Here is a 21,631-nt window from a genome sequence, read left to right on the forward strand (position 1 = left end):
GCCTGTACTCCGCAACGGGAGAGGCCACAATGGTCAGAGGCCCGCGTACAGCAAAAAAAAAAAAAAAAAAAAGATAAAGTTTCATATCCGTAATAAAGTTTTACTGTAACACAGCCCTGCTAATTCATTTACATATGGCTGCTTTTTGCTAAACAGCAGGGTTGAGTAGTTGCAACAGAGCATACATGGCCCGCAAGCCTGAAGTATTTGCTGTCTAGCCCTTTACAGAGGAAGTGTGCTGACCTCTGTTCTGAATCACTTCCTTTGTATTTGGTTGACCTTGAGGATCTCATGGTCTGGGGTAGAAATGCAGCTAACAGTTATTATTATTAAAATAGTGTTCCATGAAAGTGTTCTTGTTTGTTTCTTGAGATTTTGTGTGTGTGTGTGTGTGTGTGTGTGTGTGTGTGTGTCGGCAGAGCTTTGCAGCAGTGCTGTGTATGGGTTATGACTAATCTGGGGTGCGTGTGTGTGTGTGTGTGTGTGTGTGTGTGTGTGTGTGTGTGTGTTTCAGCAGAGGCTGGGAGCCTCTTAAAGGCCAGGGACATGCTTCCCTGTGTCTTCTGTAACATGATGGTTCTTCACTGCTGTGTGGCAACCTGAGTAGCAGGAGCGTGTGTGCACTCCGGGCTACAGGCTCTGTTGCTATGTGGTTGTATAGGCTCCATGAGGGGAGGATTCTTGCCCCCAGCTGCCCAATAATGTACTTAAAAGGGCTCTGAAGATCTTCACGAAGTGTGTCGATAGTTGCTCCTCATCAGGTTGTCTGTGATTTCTTACTCTGGATTGTGTCAGAGTCATGACTGTGCTGCACTGATTTAATGAGGATTCTCTCTCCCTCCCCTTTCCATGTGGTGCTTGTATGTAGCATGCCCACCATCTGGAGAGAGAGCCTAGCCTTTTCCATATATGATGTCATTTTCATTCGAAAAGAGCCCCAATCTAACGGAAGGCATTTCCATTTCTCCCTCAGCTGATAACAGAACGAAAAAGAAAGTGGCCCATCGAGAAAGAAAGCAAGATTTTTCTGCCTTTAAGCAGACAGACAGCGAGATGAAGGTTAAAATATCACCACAGCTTCTCCTGGCCATGCACCGTTTCCTAGCAACAGGCAAGTGCAGCTTATCACAGTTTGAAATCTCTGCCAACCCTGGAGCGAGTTTCTCAGCCACCGCTGACTGGGGTGGGCTGGGGGTGGAGACTGGGAAATGGGGTGATAAGTAATGCCACTTTTGTGTTTTGTTTTTTGTTTTTTTGTTTTGTTTGTTTTGTTTTGTTTTTTTCTTTTTAAATTCTCTCCTCTCCTATGTTCAGTGTCGGCATGAACCCTCTGAGACATTTACCAGGGGTGGACCAGTAACTTAAAATTGGTCTGAAAGGTAAGGATGAATGTTAGTGCCACACTGCATGTGAACAGTAGGCCAGGCCATCCGCTTCAGCTAAGTCCAGGGGAGAGCCAGCTGGCGGAGCAGGCGGACAGTGCAAACCAGACACTACCTCGTTGTGTGTCGGACAGTTGAGTAGTTCTTTCTTCAGCTTGCCTCAGAAGAACAGTTGGACATCGGTGGTGACACAGGTGCTATGATTTGCAAAGAAGAACAATAAATTTTCAAAATAAAATCTTTAACCTTTATAGTTTTAATGAAATCAGAAATTCTAAGAACTCTGACATGGATTTCTTGATGGCCTCTTCAAATCAGATTGTTAACTTGGGCCCATTCCAGGAGGCAAGTGTTCATATTATTAAAACCACCAACCCAGCCAGCACTGACTGCTCCAGAGAGGTCAAGGTCGAACGGACTTGAGAGACCGACTGACCCTGCTCACATCCCCAGATGGCTCTCTAGGCGAAGGGTGAGCACTGTTGGCCAGGGGAAGTGTGAGAAAATCAGAGTACCCAGTGGCCTGTAGAAGACGTCTGTGTCCAAGATGGGCAGCCAGTGCCTTTCAACTGAATGCAGTATACTTAAGATATTTTGAAAAGAATGCTAACGGCAGCCATGTGATGGAATGTTATGCACTCTTTAAGATCATGTTTTCAGATACCTGGACATGCTCATCATATAATATTTTTGACATGGGAAAATACTCATAATTTAATGTAAGGTGAGAAGAAACAGTATAAAACCGTGTGTACACAAGATTATCCTCGTATTTTTGTGCGTACACACACACACGTGCACGGCACGCATGCCTAGGTGAGGTATTAGAAAGAAATGCTCACCAATTGCTCAGAATGATTACGAGTGGTTGGTTTATAGGTGATTTTATTTTCTTCTTTATTTTTTCTGCGTTTTCCATAATTTCCACAATGTACTGTCTAATTTTGTTATTACAAAAAAGTCACAGAAGCTAATGCAGAATTTATATTGCACATATAATTTAAAAAATTTTAAAACATATAAACAATGTCTTTAACTTGCTTATTATTTTCTATTTCTCATAATATTGTTCATCATTTAAGAACCACAATTTAAAACTAAATGTTATCCTACTCTGCCTCTGAGATACCATAAAGTCCACTTTTCAGTATGGCACCCTTAAGTCAGTAATTTTGGGTTTTGTTATTTTAATAAAATCAATATCTTTGTAAACTCAGATCAACATTACTTTTTTTTTTTTTTTAATTAGCAAGTTGGAGTGCATGTTGATGTGTGCACGTGCCTTGCTTTTATTCTGAATCTCTACCTTCTTTTGTTCCCAGACTTTCTCAGGGTAGTTGAATGGGAGAATGAGATGTGGAGCACTGTGTCTGTGCACCTGGTACTAACCCACACCTAGATGCTTCCTGACCTTTGCTTCTTCCTTTGGCTGTTGTTGGACAGTCAGTCTTTTGTGGCCTGTTGCAGGGCGTCCTGCCAGTCATGGAGCCTGCTTCTGGTTGATTTTCCTTTGTGTCAGTCAGAAAATGAGGGTATTTTTATGAGAACTGAAACCAATGACAGGTTGAAAATGAAAAGTTTTAAAGCAACAAACATGAGAATTCAGCATTTTCTAATTTCTCCCAGGTAATCTGCCCCCAGCGGATCACCAAACGGAAGTCTCGTTAATCCATACTGTTATCGCTTCAATTCCAAGTATTCTTTTCTCTAAACCCCTTAATCACTAGTATCATTTTTTTCCATCCATTTGAAGTGTAATATCAAGTTGTGTTTGTATCTATAGAAGTAGAAGCATTTAGCCCATCCCAGATGTCAGAGAAGATCCTTCTAAGGCTGCTAAAGCACCCCAATGTCATCCAGGAACTGAAGTATGATGAGAAGAACAAGAAAGCCCCAGAATACTACCTCTACCAGCGAAACAAACCTGTAGACTACTTCGTTCTCATTTTGCAGGTCAGAAGAATTAATCAATAGTTGTTTGATCTTATTGAGTACCCACCCTTCCAGTTTGGAGGAGAATTGATATAGGTGAATGGGTGTCAAGGATAACATACTTAACTTCTGGGGTGGCCTTACAGTGGGAGAATTTCATCTCCTTGTTTTCGTATCTGCAAACAATTTCAATATAAAGCAATGTTATTAATTAATTTCCAATACAGACAGGCACTTAGTGATTGCTGAGGCATTGAGGCATTCATCTGAAGAAGGGTGAATTCAGGTGTTTGTATTCTTTTTGAAGAGTTTGGGGAATTACCTGTGCATGTCTAAATCTTGGCTGGGCATTTGAAATTTAAGTGTTGTGAGTTCCTTGGGTCTTCTTTTTATCATCTTTTATTTCTTTCACCCCTCGTTAGGACTTGGTCTTACACAACTTCCTAGAGATGCCTTATGATCTCTTCCCTTAACGCCATCAAAATAATCCATTTATTATTGTTTTTATTCCTGATTACTACCAGCTTCTGTTTTTTTTTTTTTGTTTTTTTTTTTTTGTGGTACGCGGGCCTCTCACTGTTGTGGTCTCTCCCGTTGCGGAGCACAGGCTCCGGACGCGCAGGCTCAGCGGCCATGGCTCACGGGCCTAGCCGCTCCGCGGCATGTGGGATCTTCCCGGACCGGGGCACGAACCCGTGTCCCCTGCATCGGCAGGCGGACTCTCAACCACTGCGCCACCAGGGAAGCCCCAGCTTCTGTTTTAATGAGGAACTGATGGGATAATCACAGCCTCTCATGGCAATGGTAACTTACCTCCTTCTCACTGTAACATAATCCACTGTATAAGGTGAGAAGGTCCATCCATTCTGAACCCTCCTAGGGGCCCTAGAGGGGCTTTTGTGCTTGGATTGACAGGAGGCCCTTATTATCTCACAGTTTCACTTGGTAGAGCACAGTTCTTGGCATGGAGACCAAGATGAATAGTACAATGAATAGCATGCTAGTTTTATTGATTTCTTGTGTCTCTTTATTGAAGAATTACTTTCATAGGAATTCTGAGTGTATTTCAATATAAGAATACTAGCCCCTTAAGCATTCTCCTGTTTCTTGGTTACTTCCTAGGTAAGAATTGGAGGGATTTTTATAAGAGTATAATTAGCACTTGGTAGACCCATCTACAATTTACATTGAGTCCAGCAAGTCCCAATTATCTAAATGAATCAAGATGTTTCTTTTTATCTGAAAATAACTCTTATCAGATGTCTAGATGTTAGAAAATCTGGGAAGTGTTGTGTTCATGCCCCGTGTTTGGACTGTATAGTGAATTCTGGAAGCAGAAGTGAGGAACTGTAGAAAAGTCTATGGATTAACCAGGTATATGCTGCTTTCATATAGTGTTTCTTGGAAACTTCTGTTTGCAGGTTTTCTAAGTCAGTACCCTGATTATTCTACTAACCTTAGTCTCATTCAATCCTGAATTGTTTTTCTTTTTCTCTGGGGATAGACAAGCTTGAAACTCTGAGGGGGTTGGGAATTTATTTTATTTACTACAGTGAAGGAGTAAAGCATTCATGTTTCTCATAAAATCTAGATGTGAATATTCCTTAAACCTAGAGAAACTGAATGACATTAAAGACAGTTTATTTAGAACCTTGAGGATTGACATTGTGAATTTCAGTAATATTAGAAACTGTGGCTTTCGATCATCAATTTTTATATAGTTAGCATTTATGAATTCTGATTCAGTAATGCTCTATTGGTATGTAAAAAAGCCATTTCCTGGCTGATGGATCTAAAAATAGATTTTATGGAAGAGGGACTTCATAATTCTTGTCCCTTTATAAGTAAATCTTTAAAGATATTTTTGATAAGGTTTTTATGTCCATGTACCTATATTATGTCCATGTACCTATACCTATGTCATGTTAAATAGTTTTACAAATGTGACAGGTTCTTGGAACTGACGATGTCATGGGAGTTTTTTAAAATTTTTATTTTATTTATTTATTTTTGGCTGCGTTGGGTCTTTGTTGCTGCGTGCGGTCTTTCTCTAGTTGCGGCGAGCAGGGGCTCCTCTTTGTTGCGGTGTGCGAGCTTCTCATTGCGGTGGCTTCTCTTGTTGCGGAGCATGGGGTCTAGGCGCACGAGCTTCAGTAATTGTGGCTCGTGGGCTCAGTAGTTGTGGCCCACGGGCTCTAGAGCGCAGGCTCAGTAGTTGTGGCGCACGGGCTTAGTTGCTCCATGGCATGTGGGGTCTTCCCAGACCAGGGCTCGAACCCATGTCCCCTGCATTGGCAGGAGGATTCTTAACCACTGTGCCACCAGGGAAGCCCCATCATGGGAGTTTCATAGAGATTTCAAGGATTTATGGAGGTGTTCAAACTGTAGAGTTTGGTGAAAAACATGTTCTTGAAGGCCAGGCAGTTACCTGAGGTACCCAGAGTATGACAAAATTAAATATCATAATACCCTGTCAGTCTGGCGTAGCCATCACCATTTACAGAGTATATTCCACCCTAAAATATCACTAATCCATCATTGGAAATTCATGCCAGGTTATTGAGCATGTTCCACTGCATTTCAAGAGCATTAAACCAGAGGAAAGCAGCTGTAGCTGCCTTCCCTTCCTGGCCCCATTGCCAGCGAGCTGCCTTCTGCAGACACTAGAAAAACGAAATTCATGCCAGGTTATTGAGCATGTTCCACTGCATTTCAAGAGCATTAAACCAGAGGAAAGCAGCTGTAGCTGCCTTCCCTTCCTGGCCCCATTGCCAGCGAGCTGCCTTCTTCTGCAGACACTAGAAAAACTCTTTTATTAAGTAATTGATGTTTGGAATACAATTATAACTAGAAACAATCACTTTGAGTTTAAACCCTAGATGAAATAAAGTCTAATTTTATTCAAAGCAAACCATTTAAGTAAGCTTACTTAATATCCTATAGGTTATGGGGCACATACTACATATGAATAAAAAGGCACATTCAAGTTTTATCTGAGAAAGTAGATTTTTAAACTAAAATGTATTGTGATAAAAGCACAATAAATAGTGAAAGAAAACTTTATTGGCTCTACATGCCTTAAATAACTTAACAGAATACACATATAAAAGTAGGAATGGGTAGGAACATAATCTTGGTGGAAATTTTTTTCCACCATCATAAAAGAGCAAGAAAAAAATGTTAGAGTTTTAAATTGTGTATATAAAATTAACCAAGTTGAAGAAAATATAAAGCCAGGGAAATACAGTTTAAAAAAAAAGTTTTATGTGACTCCTTCATAAAAATTGGTCATTTGCTCTGTCACATGTAAATTCTAATAAATTCAGAAAGATAGAAATTTCATAAAACTACCTGCATAGATCATAATGAAATAAAATTAGACATAAAAATGCATAATTGAAAAGTACTAAGCTATTTTAAAACTGATCAATTCTCTTACAAAGGTTTATACATAAGGTATAGAATAAAAGGCTATTACTATAAATACCATATCCACATTATGTCAAAGTTTAAAATTTTATTCCTCTAAGTACTTACATAAGAAAAAAGATATCTCTGATTTTCTCTAATAGAAAAAGAGCAAAGCAACAAACTAAAAAGAACAAATTAAATAATAGAGTGTCATGAAAATAACTTTTAAAATGAAAAAGTTTTACATCCCATAAATCAAGATTGGTTCTTCTAAAAGATTAACAAAATCATTATTCTATTGGCATAATTAATGTGATAAGAGAAAAAAGAAAACTAGAAGTTCTCCCTTCCCCCCCAAAAAAGCAGCTAGAATCAAAGGAATTGCTTGAAAAAAAGAAAAAATTTGAGACTCTAAAGAACTCGATTTCTGTATTGTACAAATAGAACAAGATGATTTGATAGCTAAATGCATTCTTTACGACAGTATGGCCTAATCTAAAGTCTGATAATGTTCTGGGCCAGTCTCACTTGTCCACATTGATGGAGAATTCCTAAATAAAAAGGAAGCAGTTAGAGACCAATAACGGACCCAAAGAGCTATTCACTGTGACTGTGACTGAATTAGGATTATTTTAGGTATTCAGGGCTTAAACAATAGAAGAACAACAAAACTAAAATATGCCATGTTAATTAGGGAAGCAGTAAAGGAAAAAATCCCTATGCTTAAATCAATAGATATCAGGACAAAATTAAGCATCCATTCTTGATTTCTAAAACAAACCAAAAACAAAAAATCTTTGTAAAAATCCATGATGAACAGTGAACAAAAAAGAAAAAAATGCTGTAAACCAATCACATGCTTAAACTGGCAGCTTCCTTTTGGGAATAAATATATACAACCCCTCATATACATGCATTTCAATAAATTTTTTTTTTCTTCTTCTTTTTTCGGTACGCGGGCCTCACTGTTGTGGCCTCTCCCGTTGCGGAGCACAGGCTCCGGACGCGCAGGCTCAGCGGCCATGGCTCACGGGACCTAGCCGCTCCGTGGCATGTGGGATCTTCCCGGACTGGGGCACGAACCCGTGTCCCCTGCATCGGCAGGCGGATTCTCAACCACTGCGCCACCAGGGAAGCCCCAAGAAATTATTTTTTATAAAGCTTTTTATGCAAATAGATTTATAGCAAATAAATTATCAATTATAATTAAAGTAGTAGAAATAGTCCATATGTCTAAGCTAATCAAATTTCAGTGTGGATAATATAAGAGATCATTATATGGTCATAGAAGAAGTAGAAAGCATGTACAAAAATATGTCAAAAAAGTGTGCCTGTAATTATAACTTATAAACCATTTTTCTAATATATATAGTTGATATTTTACAGTGAAGTATTTGTTGGTCCTTTGGGGAATAAAATGTCTAAGCAGATAAAAAAATATCATTGTTCTTACACAACACATAATTAGGCTATGATTTTAGTAAATATAAAGAATAATAGGAAAACAAGAGGAATAGCTTTTTTCTTTGCCAATTATGTAATCAATGGAAAGGGATGCTTTTTTTTTCTGGGGTTAATTTTTGTTGATTTCATGCCCCAGATGTTTTGTTGTTCAATTGCCCCATCCACTCTTTTCCTTTAGGGCTTCTGACATAGATTCGAAAGGGTTTTTCCCTACGGAGTGAAATCTGTTCTTTTGTGGAGGTGGCAGGTAGCATCTTAGAACTAAACAGCCTTTGACAATATTTAATATCATTTCACTTGTTATTGGGAGAGAATTGAAGCCTTCAATACCAAACCTTCTCAAGGAGTTTTGAGTTGCAGGGTCTCCGTGTCCCAGTGAATAATGTTTCCTCACTCTTTAGTTGTGTACAGATAACACAGCCATGTTACAGGAAAAAATTATTTAGATACCTAGTGTTGACTCTATTTTTTAAAAATTAAATGTATAAATATAAAAGTAGCATGAGCTCCTTTTGAACCCTTTGAACTGAGAATTCTTACACAGAACAATAAAGAAAACAAGTTTGTAATTAGTATTTTAAATGTGTAAATGACACTGTTTGACTGATAGGAAAGTGCCACTGGTCCCAAGACGGTAGCAGGGAGCTCTGGCGCTGGCTCTTGCATTCAGCACACTTAGGTCCCTGTGTGCCTGGCAAGGATGGCACCCTCCAGCCCTGTGCTCAGTTTGAGCTACTCTGTATGTTTGTACAGTATGTTGTGTTGCTATTTGGCCTCCACTGGGTGTGACCGGATTATTTGTATGTTTAGTCCTCCCCTGTTCCTTTCTCTTTGGCTCAGTGCTTCTCACACTTCAGTGTGCTTGGGAATCCCTTGGGGATTCAGTACATCTCGGGTGGAGTCTGAAATGCTTCATTTCTAACAAGCTCCCAGTTGGTTGAGTAGCAAGCCTTAGCCACGATGATTCCCGTAGTAAGAACAACTTAACAGATTTGAGCATTAAGGCAAATGCTGCCACTGACATCTGGTGGCAGCACTTGGTTAGAAGGTGGTCAACCAGATAGCCTGAAATATATGTAAATTAATTTTTGACCGTCAAAAATTTTTGTTTTTAAATTTAAGCGTTTATGAAGCAAACTTGCTGAGTCCTAGGACTACATCTGTGGACTGCAGATTGAAAAATGTTGCTAGAGGATGTCTGGGTGGTGCGTCCCCTCTTACTGGGCAGTGCTGGTGGACACAACCTAGCGTTTGTGCCCCTGGCATTTCATTACCTCCTTTTAGGTGTCAAACCCTATCTTGTGATGGTGATTTAAAAAACAAAAACAAAATGAAAAAAGAACTCAATTCCAGAGTGAGCAGGAGACCAAGTAGATGCTCAGCATGTGGGAGCTGAGGGTCTTCAGCCTTGAGTCCATGGCTTCCACTGAGTGCTTGATCTCGTTTGTGCCGACGAGGATAGCTTAGGCTTCTGCCTTGAGGCCAGGTACAGCGCGTGACTGCTGGGTACTTTGTCCATGCTTAGAAACTTTGAAGAGTTGTCTAATACTTTTTCCAAAGGAAGGTAGGATTCTGTAGTATTAACTTTATTCGGGGAGCCAGCTTTGCCTGGGACAGTGAGGCCTTCTTCCTGTTTTGTCAGTTTACCAACATGAAGCCCTAGCTTCCTTTGGGAGTCTGTCCTGTCTCGATTTTTTGTTGTTGTTGTTGATATACTAGACTAGAGCAAATTCGTGAATGTTTCAAAAGTAAAATTGATACGGAGCTCCTTCCCTATATGGAAGAAGTTTGTTTTCTGAGAAGACACCTGATTGAACTCGGCCGGGCAAGCCGTTTCCTCATGGGGCAGCCCTACTTTGTGTACTGGTAGGTTTACTCGAAAACGGTCACTTTTTGAGACATTGACACACATAGATGAGTAAAAAAAAATGTGTTCACTGGATGTTTCTAAAACTTGCCTACCAGGAAAGCTTCAGTCCTCTAGAGAAGGAAATAGGGCTGGACAGTTTTTTAAACTTTTGGAATTGTAGAATCACAGGATGTTAGAACTGAAAGAACCACAGGTCTCCTCTCCTTTACTGCAGTTTTATAACTGAAGCAAAATTAGTCTAGTGCAGTGGTTCCTAAATGCTGATACTTGGCAAAGTTTTTGCCAGTTTGAGGCAAAATGAGAAAAATAAAAACAGTTGCAGTGAGTTCTTCATAAAGCTGTGTGTATTCAGCTTAAAGACCTGTTATTCTGAAATTATATATTATTTTCTATATTTTGGGGGTTAAAATGTCTGGGCTTTTGTGGAATGATGGTCGCAGTAGATAGCTGTGTTTTGAAAATATCTTTATTTTATGAAATAAAAATGCGGCAACCCTCTCTCTGTTTCTGAGAAGGAAGATGGATTTTCCTAGTTCTTGGAATCCAAGCAGCTGGGAACCACTGACCTAGTACACCTGCCTGTAATCTGGTGGATCTAGACTAGGTAGGCTCCAGAAGAAAGATAGCACATCCTCCCCACCACATGCCGGCCTGTCTTAGGGAGCAGGAAGAGATCAGCTGAGGGGCTGCAAATCTTCGAGCAGCTGTCCTAATTTAATTTGCAGACTCACAGCTTCTGGGGGAGTCTCTTGAGAGGCCAGGGTGCACAGAAGTTCCAGAGCTGGCACCCATTTGCAGGGACACGGAACACAGAAGGCCCTGTAGCTTGTTTAAAAATAAATAAATAAATAAATAAAGGATCCAGATCATCAGGAGATCCATAGAAATGGAAGTCGATATGAGGCTCTACGGCATTTGATCCTTCCTCCTGATTTTCTGCATAGAAATGCAGGTTACATGATGGTCCTACAGACACTTTGGAGCTTACAGTCACTGAGGCAGACATTTTCAGTTAGCGTATACGTACATCCTAGCTCTCTGATACAAGATCAAGGATTAGTCCATGAAGAAATGGATAAGCAACTGAAGGTGTACACAGCGGGCACTTCCATTTCTGCTGCTCATCGTCTCTGGATATTGTGTCCCTGCCCCCCTCTGTTAGGGACCCTGCCTCCCATTCTTTCCAGCCAGCTTTTGGCTTTTGCTCCCGAGTTCCCACCTTCTCTCTCTCCACTAACTTTCCTCCCTTTCTGCCCCAATTTGCCTAATCCTAAACAGGCCTCATTTGACCCCAAGGCTGCTGCCAGCTCCACTGTGGCCCTGCTGCCTGTGCTTTGTCCCTCCTGCCCTCCCTTCCCTTCCACACAGTCTGATTTCTTCAGGAAAAGACTCCCTGAGGCCACAATGGCTCCCTCCTCAGTGACTCTCTGACCATCCCTTTACTCTGAGGTTCTTCCCTCTCCCAGCTTCTGTGGTGACACGGTTGTCCGGTTCTACTTGTATCTCTTTTCCCTTTGGTCCCATATTTGTTTCTTTTTCTCCTCCTACTCCCAGTCAAGGGCTGTAATTGCTCATTTTCTCTCCTCCTCTCTCAGACCCCCATCTCCAGTTCTGACCTTTTGCCTGACCTTCGTCCTTCCATTTCAGCCTTTTTGATGGACTCTTCAAAAGGCCTTGTTTTCTTAAAGGGAATTCGTCCCCTCTTCCCGGCCCTCCATCACTGATGCATCCCCTTCCCAACATTTCCATCTCCACTCATGGGGTCCCCGTTCTTCAAGTCGCTCAGAGCAAACTTCTCTTGTGATTATTGATGCCCCCCTCTCTCCTTGCGCTTCTTTCTCCCTTACGGTTTCACCAAATTATGTTGATTCCTTATCCGCAGCTCCTCTCATAGTGATCGTTTTCCAATCCTGTGGTTACTGCTCTCGTGTATGTCTAGACTTGATCTTCCTGAAACCGTATTCCTCTGCTCAAGAACCTGACCTCATTAGCCCACCTTTCAAGGAGCTCTGCAGTCTGACCTGCTCACCAAACTGCTTTTCCAAACCCATCTCCCCTTCTTTCCTGGCAAACCCACTGAGCCTGGAAGTCTGCTGTCACCCACCTCTGACCTTCCTCAACACTGTTCCCTTCCCTTGGCTCAAATCCTACTCCTCAGATTTTCCTTCCTTTATAAAATTTATCTTTATACAAGAACAGGAAGTCATTTTTTTCTCTCTGAACTTCTATTCTTCTTGTCTTTTTCCTCGTGTAGAATTTTTGTTTACTGCCTTGCATCGTTGAGTTTCATGTGCTCTCCCCTTTTCTGGATTGTGTGCTCTCCCCTTTTCTGGATTGTATGCTCTTGGAGGAGCAAGGGCTATCTTCTCACAAGGCTGCACAGCCTCTCCTGAGGACCCTGCATGGTCAGGGTTTTTAGTGCCTATTGGTTTGTAGGTTGACTTTATATTATAGCAAGAGAATTGGTTGGAGATTGATAAAACTAATATTTTCCATTGAGTGAAGGAAAACCCAAAAGAGAGACAACAGATAGTTTTCTGAAGAAGGGTTTTGAAAAGGGCTTCCATAACTGGGAATTTGGTATAGAATAATAGGGAGTGATCACAATGATGGAGTTTGCATTCATAGGTGGCACAGTGTAGCATACTGGTGAAGAGTTTGTTCTTCGGTTACTTCATCTTTCTGAGCCCTGCTCTCCTGATTTATAAGAGGGTGGTAATTGTGTCTGCTTCGTAGAGTTGTGAGCATTAAATGGATTAATAAGCACTGTGAATTGTCAGCACAGTTTCTCTTCAATAAATGGTAGCTTAATTTTTGTTTACCCATTGTAAAGGATGCACCATAAACGTACCCTCCTACTAGAGAGGAAATAATTATAGGTAAGGTGAGCAAGAGCTGTTCTGACCCTTGGCTTGGAAATCTAGAATGCAACTTGCCTATGAGGGTTTTCCAATAGCCCAGAAAAGGATTATGGTGAACCGTAAGGCTAGAGAGATGAATAAGGCACAGTGTGTCCCAGAGGAGATGATGAGAGGAAAGAAGTTGAAGTCAAGTTAGAGGAAGGAAAGAAAAGGGAGAACCTTAGTAGAGGTTTTGTCCTGATGGAACGAGATTACTTAAGGTGCTTTGCCGAGAAGTACCGTGGTGTCCCAGTGCCTCTGGAGTGTCTGGATGACCAGGGATTGGCCTGCGACGTGTCTGCTCAGTTGGTCAGGACCCATGCTACGGAGATAAGAGGGAGTTCTGCCGCTGGGAGCCGGTTTAGTCCTCCCTGCTTCATGGTGACAAACCATGCTGGCCCTTGACCCTGACTCTGCTCCGACTCAGGCTCCCGTGGAACTGCTTGGGTGACCGTCACTGAGCACCTTCTCAGCGTTTGTCCCATGGGTGGAGCAAGAGCCCCATCTTTCAATTACTGGGAGGGCTCTCAACCCACGAACTGGGATGCTGGGAAATATTGAGTGGACTCGTGGAAATTAAACATCACACTACTTTCACCTCTGCATCTCCAGCTAAATCCAATTTTTCGTATTTAAGATGAATTAACCCTCTCCTCCATCTAAGTGGGAAAGATTATCTGAGGCTTTTTTTTTTTTTTTTTTTTTTTACTTCCTTGGGATTGTTGGGAAAGGAGTTTAGACAAAAATCTGAGGAAGGACTGAATCTTACATACAGTTTGCAAAGAAATTCATGTAATTGGACTGAACATGCTCCCTTTTTTCTTTTCACAGGGGAAAGTGGAAGTAGAAGCTGGGAAAGAAGGTATGAAGTTTGAAGCCAGTGCTTTTTCATACTATGGTGTAATGGCCCTTACAGCCTCCCCAGGTGAGTTTCCTTCTCAGCCTCAGGGCAGGGCTAGGTTTTGGGAAATAATGCCCTTGTATTGTCATCTTTCTGTACCTGCGGGCTAACCCTATTTATTTACTTTTTGAACTTTTTATTGAAGTGTATCATGTATACAAAAAATATCGCTCACATCATACATATATACCTCCATGAATTTTCACAAACTGAACTCTCTTGTGTAAGCCAGCTCCCAGATCAAGAGGCAGAACATCACCAAGCCCAGAGAACCCTCCCCGACCCTCCCCTTTAGTCACTATCTCCCCAAAGTAACCACTGTCTTGACGTGTAAGCATTGACTAGTTTTGCCTCTTTTTGAACTTCAGGTAAATGGAATTATACAGGACATATTGCGTTGAGTCTGGCGGCTTTTACCCAGTGTTGCCCTGGTCACACTCATCTGTACTGCTGTGTGAGCTTATACTCTGTTTCTTCTCATTGCTGTACAGTGTTCCATGGTATGAATATACAGCAATGCATTTATTCTTTTCACTGCAGATGGACACTGGGGTAGTCTCCTGTTTGGGGGCTCCTCCGAATTGTGTGTCTGTGACACTGTTCGCATCCTTTGGTGAAGACATTTCTGTTGGGTGTATGTGTAGGAGTGGAATGGCGGGGTCGGCGTTAACAGCTGCAGCCCCACCGTTTCCCAGGGTGGCTGAGGCAGTCACACTCCTGCCCGTGCTGACCGGGGTTCCAGTGGCTCCATATCCATCACTTGATACTGTTGACTCTTTTAGATGTTAACTCTTCTGGACGTTTTTTAATTTGCATTTTTCTGAGGATAGTTGAGGTTTTAATATATATCCATTGCCTATAGCCGGCTCTTCTCATCAACTAGAGAGCTGGCCAGTTAAGTCAGCCAACTAAGGGTGGGTGTGCCACGGGGTATCGACCTAGTGCTCTGAGCACAAGATGCCAGAAAGCGGTGTCTGTTCTAGTAGGAACATGGACGCGGATACTTGGCTTACCTCTGGGATGGGACTTGAATGGTTCCTCTTTGCACCACTTGCTTTGCTACCTTATCCCCGCTGGAACAGGGCAGGCAGGTAAACAGGGGCTGCAGTACCACCTTGTGGCCAAAATGCCAAATGACATGCTGTGCTAGGAAATAACCTTTTATAAACCTCAAACTTTAAAATAGCCGATCCTAAAAGAATGCTGTCACTTCTGAAAAACCAGTCTCAAAAAGGGGAGGGGACACCTGCAGACAAGTCTGTGTTGTGAAGTTGGTCCTCATCTACTGCTCCACACAATGTCTCAGGCGCCCAGAGATGTTACAGTTAGAAAGCAAGGGAAATGTCAAGAATTGTGACATTTCTAAACCTCCCCTGTCCCCAATGCATCTGCTCTCTATCCTGGTGCAGGTTTTTGAGTCACATGGGCCAGTGTCCCCATTGTCTAGCACGCGGTGTGAACACAAGCCTGTCGAACCCCACTTAATTAGTAGGTGTCTGCTGTCAACTTCAAAGTGATCTTCTGTTTTCACTGCTAGTGAGAGGACGGGGAGATTCTTAACTAGGCCATAGAAGACCTCGGAGACAGCCTGAGTTCCACTTATGGGTTATCTGACTGAGAAAGGCCCTTGGCTTCCTTGTTATTAAAAGGGTATAAGATTACCTCCTGTGGCTGTTAGAAGAATAGAATGTGATGATACTCACATGAGTACTTGGTCACCTTTAAAGCACAAAAGGAAATGTTTGTATAACACAAGTAGGTATTGAGATTGTGACTATTGCTTGGCAACCACCCTCAAATTTGCCCCAGGTTAGAATCAGGTATGTAAGGTGGCTTTGAGAGGACAGCTAGAGGAGTAACTTGTACATTTTTATGCATCACTAGTTCTTGAACCCTAAATATTAGCCCAGTTCATATTAAACCATGGATTTATATAGGGTAAATCACATTCAGGAAAGGAATTGAAGAGCAGGCCTTCCACATAGGAAGTGTGTGGGGCTGCAGTTTCCTACCTAATGTGGTAGGAAATGCTCGGAAGGAAGGGAATTCATTAACGGCATCTTATTTACTTCAAAGCCCAGCGTTTGGGCTTCCCTGGTGGCGCAGTGGTTGAGGGTCCGCGTGCCGATGCAGGGGACACGGGTTCGTGCCCTGGGCTGGGATGATCCCATATGCCGCGGAGCGGCTGGGCCCATGAGCCATGGCCGCTGAGCCTGCACCTCCGGAGTCTGTGCTCCGCAACGGGAGAGGCCACAACAGTGAGAGGCCCGCGTACCGCAAAAAAAAAAAAAAAAAAAAAGTATTTATGGAGCCTGTGCTCCGCAACGGGAGAGGCCACAACAGTGAGAGGCCCGCGTACCGCAAAGAAAAAAAAAAAAAAAAAGCCCAGCGTTTTACTTGACTTTACATTGAGGATTCAGGATTTTGTATATTCATTGAGATGCAATAATAAGTACAGTATTCCCAAGATAATGTTTCTATTTATTAATGTTGATTGCCTAGAATGACCCTACAGTAATCAGTTATCAAGACCAGCCCAGTTATTTGTCAATTACACCTCAATTTAAAAAAAAAAAAAAAAAACTGCCCAGAAAATATGACCCCTCCCTGGTAGGTAGGGCATGTTGATTGACTTTGGTCTGCCATTCCCAAGAAATCTGTATATGATATTCTTTATTTACCTTCCTCTAACACTTTGAATTGCTATGGAATACTGTGAAATTTCAAAGCATCTGGCCAAAGTTACAATCAGACCAATTAAGAATGTAAATGAATTGAATAATTTTTTTCCACAGATAGGGATGCTGTAGGCTGTGCTGTGAACAGGTATCGAGGTGCTGGCACAGGCAGCTTGGGTCATGCTCTTGGGGCAGTTGATGAATCAAGCTCTCCTTTTGCGTGGCTAGCTGTGATTGAAGTCCTTAAGAGCACGTTTTGAGCTATAAACTGCAATGGGGTATTACTGGCTTAAGAGATTTCTAGGTTAGTAAAGAAGCACATGAGTAGGATTTCTCCCGATTTCAGCCTCCCTACGTTCCTCTTCCTGGAAAGCAGTGTGTGTTCAGTTGATTTATATAATATCATATAGGCTTCTGCATTTCCGGAACTGAACGCTCCTATGGGTAGAACAGGTATCCACTCCTGTCCCCTGAATACAGAGAGCTCCTTTCTTGCCTTTTCATATGGTCTCACCCTGTTTTTCTCCATTTTTCAGTTCCTTTGTCCCTGTCTCGTACCTTTGTTGTCAGCAGAACAGAGTTGTTAGCAGCAGGTTCTCCAGGTAATTCTGCATGTTTCCTTTTCATAATTCTGATTGCCTCCGTTGACCCCACCAAAGCCCGGCTGGCCGGGTCTGCTCCCTTTATTTGGTCAAGGCCATTTTCAGTTCTTTGAGCTCTAAAACTCCATGGTTCTGTGACTAATAGTGAGCTATCCAGGACAGCATAAACCCACAACTGATGCGCAAAGGGTTTGGGAGATGGGAAGGGAATCTTGAAACTGGGAAGGGGAGAGTGGGTCTGACATGGGTTCCCTGCGTGACCCATCCACACTGCTGACCTTGGATTTTTGAGGCTGCCCTTTGGTCTTTTGGTGACCTCAGCAAAGTCCATGGTGCATGGAATTTGCAGAGGCCCCAAACCTGAGGCTTCTTCTGCAGAACACATTCAGCCAAAAGGCTGAAGGGACTATGAACTTTTCTTGGTGAGGCCCCCAAATCTGTTTCTTTGGTCCTTTTTGTGGCATCCATGTGAACGAGGTGCATGTATTTCCACCCTTCCTCGGGCAGGTGGCCCCGCTTCTCCTGTCTCGCTCTCTTTGTTTTGAAATTAGTACCATGCACATTCCTAACAAGCTGCTGATTATTGCCCTGCAGGAGAGTATGGTCATGCCTGGCTAATATGTCCAGCTGCTAAAAAAGAAAGGCAGAGGTTTAATCTCTCTTTAATTAAAATTGCTGGGTTTTCCTATTTGGTAGTACAACTTTTCTGTATTTATTTTGTTCCATACAGCTTACATTTTAAAATCTGACTGAGATTTGCATTTCATAATCCAGTTTCTGCAAAACTCTAAAATGCAGATGTTTGGCAAAGGAGGCAATACTTGTCTTAGAAAGAAGCTAATATTCCCTCAGGTCTTTGCTCTTAAAAAAAATTGCGGGTGTTTGGGCATACGATATTACTCATGGGGCTATTTGAATCAAATCAGCTGACAGAATATACATGTATACACATATATGTATACATAAATATGTATTTATATGTATGTTTGTATTGTTTCCTCCCCATTTTATTTGCTGGCATCTGCTACCAATTTTAAATGTCACAGGTGCTGAACTAAAGTGACTTTTGGCCAAAGGTCACGGAAATGTCATTTGTGTCTTTCTTTTTCCGTGGAACTTAGAGATTTCTTAGTTCTGCCCATTCCATCTGATCTAGTAATGAGAAAATCCACTTTGTGGGTCCAGGCCTTCGAGGTGCTGGCATTACAGTAATATAATACCTGATAAATGGGGGTTGAGCTACACCAGTGATTTCCAGCCAGTTCCACAGGGTGCCTGGTGGCTCTCAGGGAGGAGGCTGGGAATGTTTCTTTATTGTGTCTTTCTAGCTTACTAGCAAATGAAAGGATCCCTAGGTAGGATGAATAAAATAAGCCAAGACAAAAAAACAAACAAAACAATTCTGAGAAGGCATAAGAGGAATTAAAATTGAAAGTCTTTTTCATAATTATTGTCATAAAACCTTGGCACATAAATTTGGCAACAAAACATGACCTGCACTGGGAGATGGCCACTTAAAGTCTTTGTTCTCCTTGGCGTGAAGACTCGCACATCTCCCCACATGCCGATGAAAGGTGACTGTGCTGGTTCCTGTCGAGTTGCAGAAGAGGTCCTGGAAAACGGTCTGCTGCTCCAGACTGTGGCTGTGGTGCCAGGCAGCGGGTTCCTGGCAAAGGAGAGGGTTCATCTCTCAGATAACAGAGGGCAGTGGGTTGAGAGGAAGCTGACTGGGAGTCTAGATACTTTGGGAGACCAGAGAAATTGCCCTGTAATCCTCCTCAGGAGAAAATAACAGGAGATTGAGAAGCACTGCCTAAGGCCTCAGACGGTGATCTGGCCATGCACAGGGTCTGATCAATAAGAAAATTGCCCTTTAAACGTTTTGTTTTTATAACCTTCAATTGTAACCCACCGAAGGGAACACCATTTCAGAAGTATCTGTAGATCTGGGGCTAAAGCCCAGGGATACGGTGGGATCCCTTGTCTCACAGACTGTTCCATCCATCAGCCTGTGGGAAGTTATCACAAGTACAGAGTAGCTTGATCCTGAGGGTAGGCGCGTGGTGGAGAGGTCTGGGATGACACTTATGGGAAAGAATATAATAATGTTAACAAGCCTCCTTTTTCAGGCACTTACTGGGTGTCAGATGCCGTGCTAAGCACTTTATATACCTTATCTCATTTTGAATCTCCATAAGACCTTACGAGGTGGGTGCTATTACTATTCGCCTTTTACAGATAGGGACTCTGAGGCTTAGGAAAGTTGGGTCATCTGATCAAAGTTGGGTCATCTGCTAAATAGAAAACATCTGATAAATTAATCTGCCTTGTTCTCGTAGATAAGTGGAAGCAACAAGAGGAACTGCTATTGAGTTTAATTTTGACTAACAATGGAAAATTGGTTCATGACATGAAAATTGTAGAGAAAGTGGTTACATGAAAATTTTAGGAGAAAGGGGACTCGCCATATGAGGTTCCTTGAATACTTGCCATGTTTTGTTCTGCATGTCATATTTTAAGAGGGACTTTGCTGGGACTTCCTTGGAGGTCCAGTGGTTAAGACACTGCACTCCCAATGCAAGAGGCACGGGTTCGATCCCTGGTTGGGGAACTAAGATCCCGCATGCCGTACAGTGTGGCCTTAAAAAAAAAAAAAAAAAAAAACAGAGGGACGTCTGCTGAATGGACTCTCAGACAATGGTCAGGATGGGGTAAGCGGGGGGATAAAACATGTGAGGTGAACAGTTTAGCCCGGAGAGGAAGAGACTTAACTATCTTCAGACTTTTAAGGGTTATTCCAAGTAGCAGAGGAGTGGAAGGCACTCAGTAGAGCTCCACAGAGTGGAGGAGAGTGAAGTTGGGGAAGCAGATTTTGATGGGTGTGATGACAGACTTTCCGATAGTTGAAGGGTGGGACCAGCCGAGAGCCAATCAGGGACACATTGCAAAGAGGAGCCAACCATCAGGTGGGAGAATTGGTCCCCTTCAATCCCGTGACATTGTGCAATTCAGCATGGGCACCCAGTTGATATTTGTGCAATAGGTTTGACTAGAAACGCAAAAATGGAAGAAGCCCTGGCGAGGGTGTAGGTTTTATTTTTAATGAAATTTATTAGAAGCTATGGTGAACATGCCTCTAAAAGCAGCAACACTTAGACTCACCTGGATTTCCTTTCACTTTGTTTTAATGAAAGAGTACTGTCGATCTCATTGAAGACTCCCCCAGCACTTAAGGTGACCTAATCAAACCGTCTTAGGGTTTGGTGTCTTCCAGGGTTCTTAACAATCCTGAGATGTCCTCGGGCTGCCTGACAGGGATTTTACTGGGGTCAGAGGCAAAGATAACAGGTTTGGCTGCCAGGTACGGTATGAGCAGACAGAAGCGTTTTGATCCCTTTAAAAACATGTACTGATTGGGGCTTCCCTGGTGGCGCGGTGGCTGAGAGTCCGCCTGCCGATGCAGGGGACACGGGTTCGTGCCCCGGTCCAGGAAGATCCCACGTGCTGTGGAGCGGCTGGGCCCGTGAGCCATGGCCGCTGAGCCTGCGCGTCCGGAGCCTGCGCTCCGCAACAGGAGAGGCCACAATAGTGAGAGGCCCGCGTACCGCAATATGTACTGATTTATGAACGTTCTCAAGAGTCCTTTGTTTTTGCTTCTGGCAAAATAATGCAGTGTTGCCTTCCTACAGCCCATGTTTCGTATCAAGTAGCTTCTGTGTCTTGGACCTCGCCTCCCCAGCCTGTGCTCCTGACACAGTGTGCAGCCACGGGGTCTTTGCTATTGGAAACTCGGAGGATTGGGTCTGCTGGCGTGGACGGGGGCCGGGAACGTGTTGCAGGAGAAGCCGTGAGCGTGCTGTAGGAGACCCTGCAGCTGAGCTGCATGGCCGAGGCGTCTGGTATAAGTTGATTGAGCTTGTCTATTCATTATTATTGGGAAAATAAAGAGCTTTGAGTTGCATCTACCTCACTTAAAAGGCAGTTGGGTTTTTTCTCCTTTTCCAGGTGAAAACAAGTCACCTCCTCGCCCATGCGGCTTGAATCACTCGGACTCTCTCAGTCGCAGTGACCGGATCGATGCGATAACGCCGACGTTGGGGAGCAGCAACAATCAGCTCAGCTCTTCATTCCTCCAAGTCTACATCCCTGACTACTCGGTGCGAGCCCTCTCTGATCTCCAGTTTGTTAAGGTAAGAGGAGACGACGGCTTGGCGGGGCCCGGCAGGCGGCGGTCAGCTTCCACCAAGAGCGTTTGGCTCCGCGGCCTCTGCACCGAGCCTGCCTTGGTCATTTTGCGGGCGCCCTGCCTCCAGCTCCTGTGCCCTGACTCTTGCTGGGGAAGAACATCGGTCTCCTTGGCACTGTCCAGTGAGCTGCCAAGCCAAATGTGGCTTTTTCAGGGAACGAGAGCTGGAGGGGATGAGAAAATGAGTAAACGTTTCCAGCCGGTCTTCACGAGAGACGGGGCTCTTTTCTTAGTCTGAAATAAAG

General features: G+C 43.0%; 1 protein-coding gene across 5 annotated transcripts in view; it reads left to right on the forward strand.

Annotated features, from left to right (window-relative positions):
- Nucleotides 1-21,631, forward strand: part of CNNM2 (cyclin and CBS domain divalent metal cation transport mediator 2) — a 155,203-nt gene that overhangs the window by 121,537 nt on the left and 12,035 nt on the right. For 3 of the 5 annotated variants that reach the window (XR_003677729.2, XR_003677730.2, XM_007126905.4), the window contains exons 3-7: nt 974-1,111; nt 3,166-3,335; nt 13,791-13,884; nt 17,075-17,140; nt 21,146-21,330. Coding sequence is in view for 2 of the 5 variants with exons in the window: in XM_007126905.4 (XP_007126967.1) it covers nt 974-1,111; nt 3,166-3,335; nt 13,791-13,884; nt 17,075-17,140; nt 21,146-21,330 (653 nt within the window). In the remaining 3 variants the exon portion in view is untranslated. Of the gene's footprint in view, nt 1-973; nt 1,112-1,314; nt 1,380-3,165; nt 3,336-13,790; nt 13,885-17,074; nt 17,141-21,145; nt 21,331-21,631 lie in introns of those variants that run through there. The other 2 variants (XM_007126906.4, XR_003677731.1) reach the window with 2 other exon arrangements.

Source organism: Physeter macrocephalus, chromosome 20 (assembly GCF_002837175.3).
Source record: "Physeter macrocephalus isolate SW-GA chromosome 20, ASM283717v5, whole genome shotgun sequence".
Taxonomy (NCBI): domain Eukaryota; kingdom Metazoa; phylum Chordata; class Mammalia; order Artiodactyla; family Physeteridae; genus Physeter; species Physeter macrocephalus.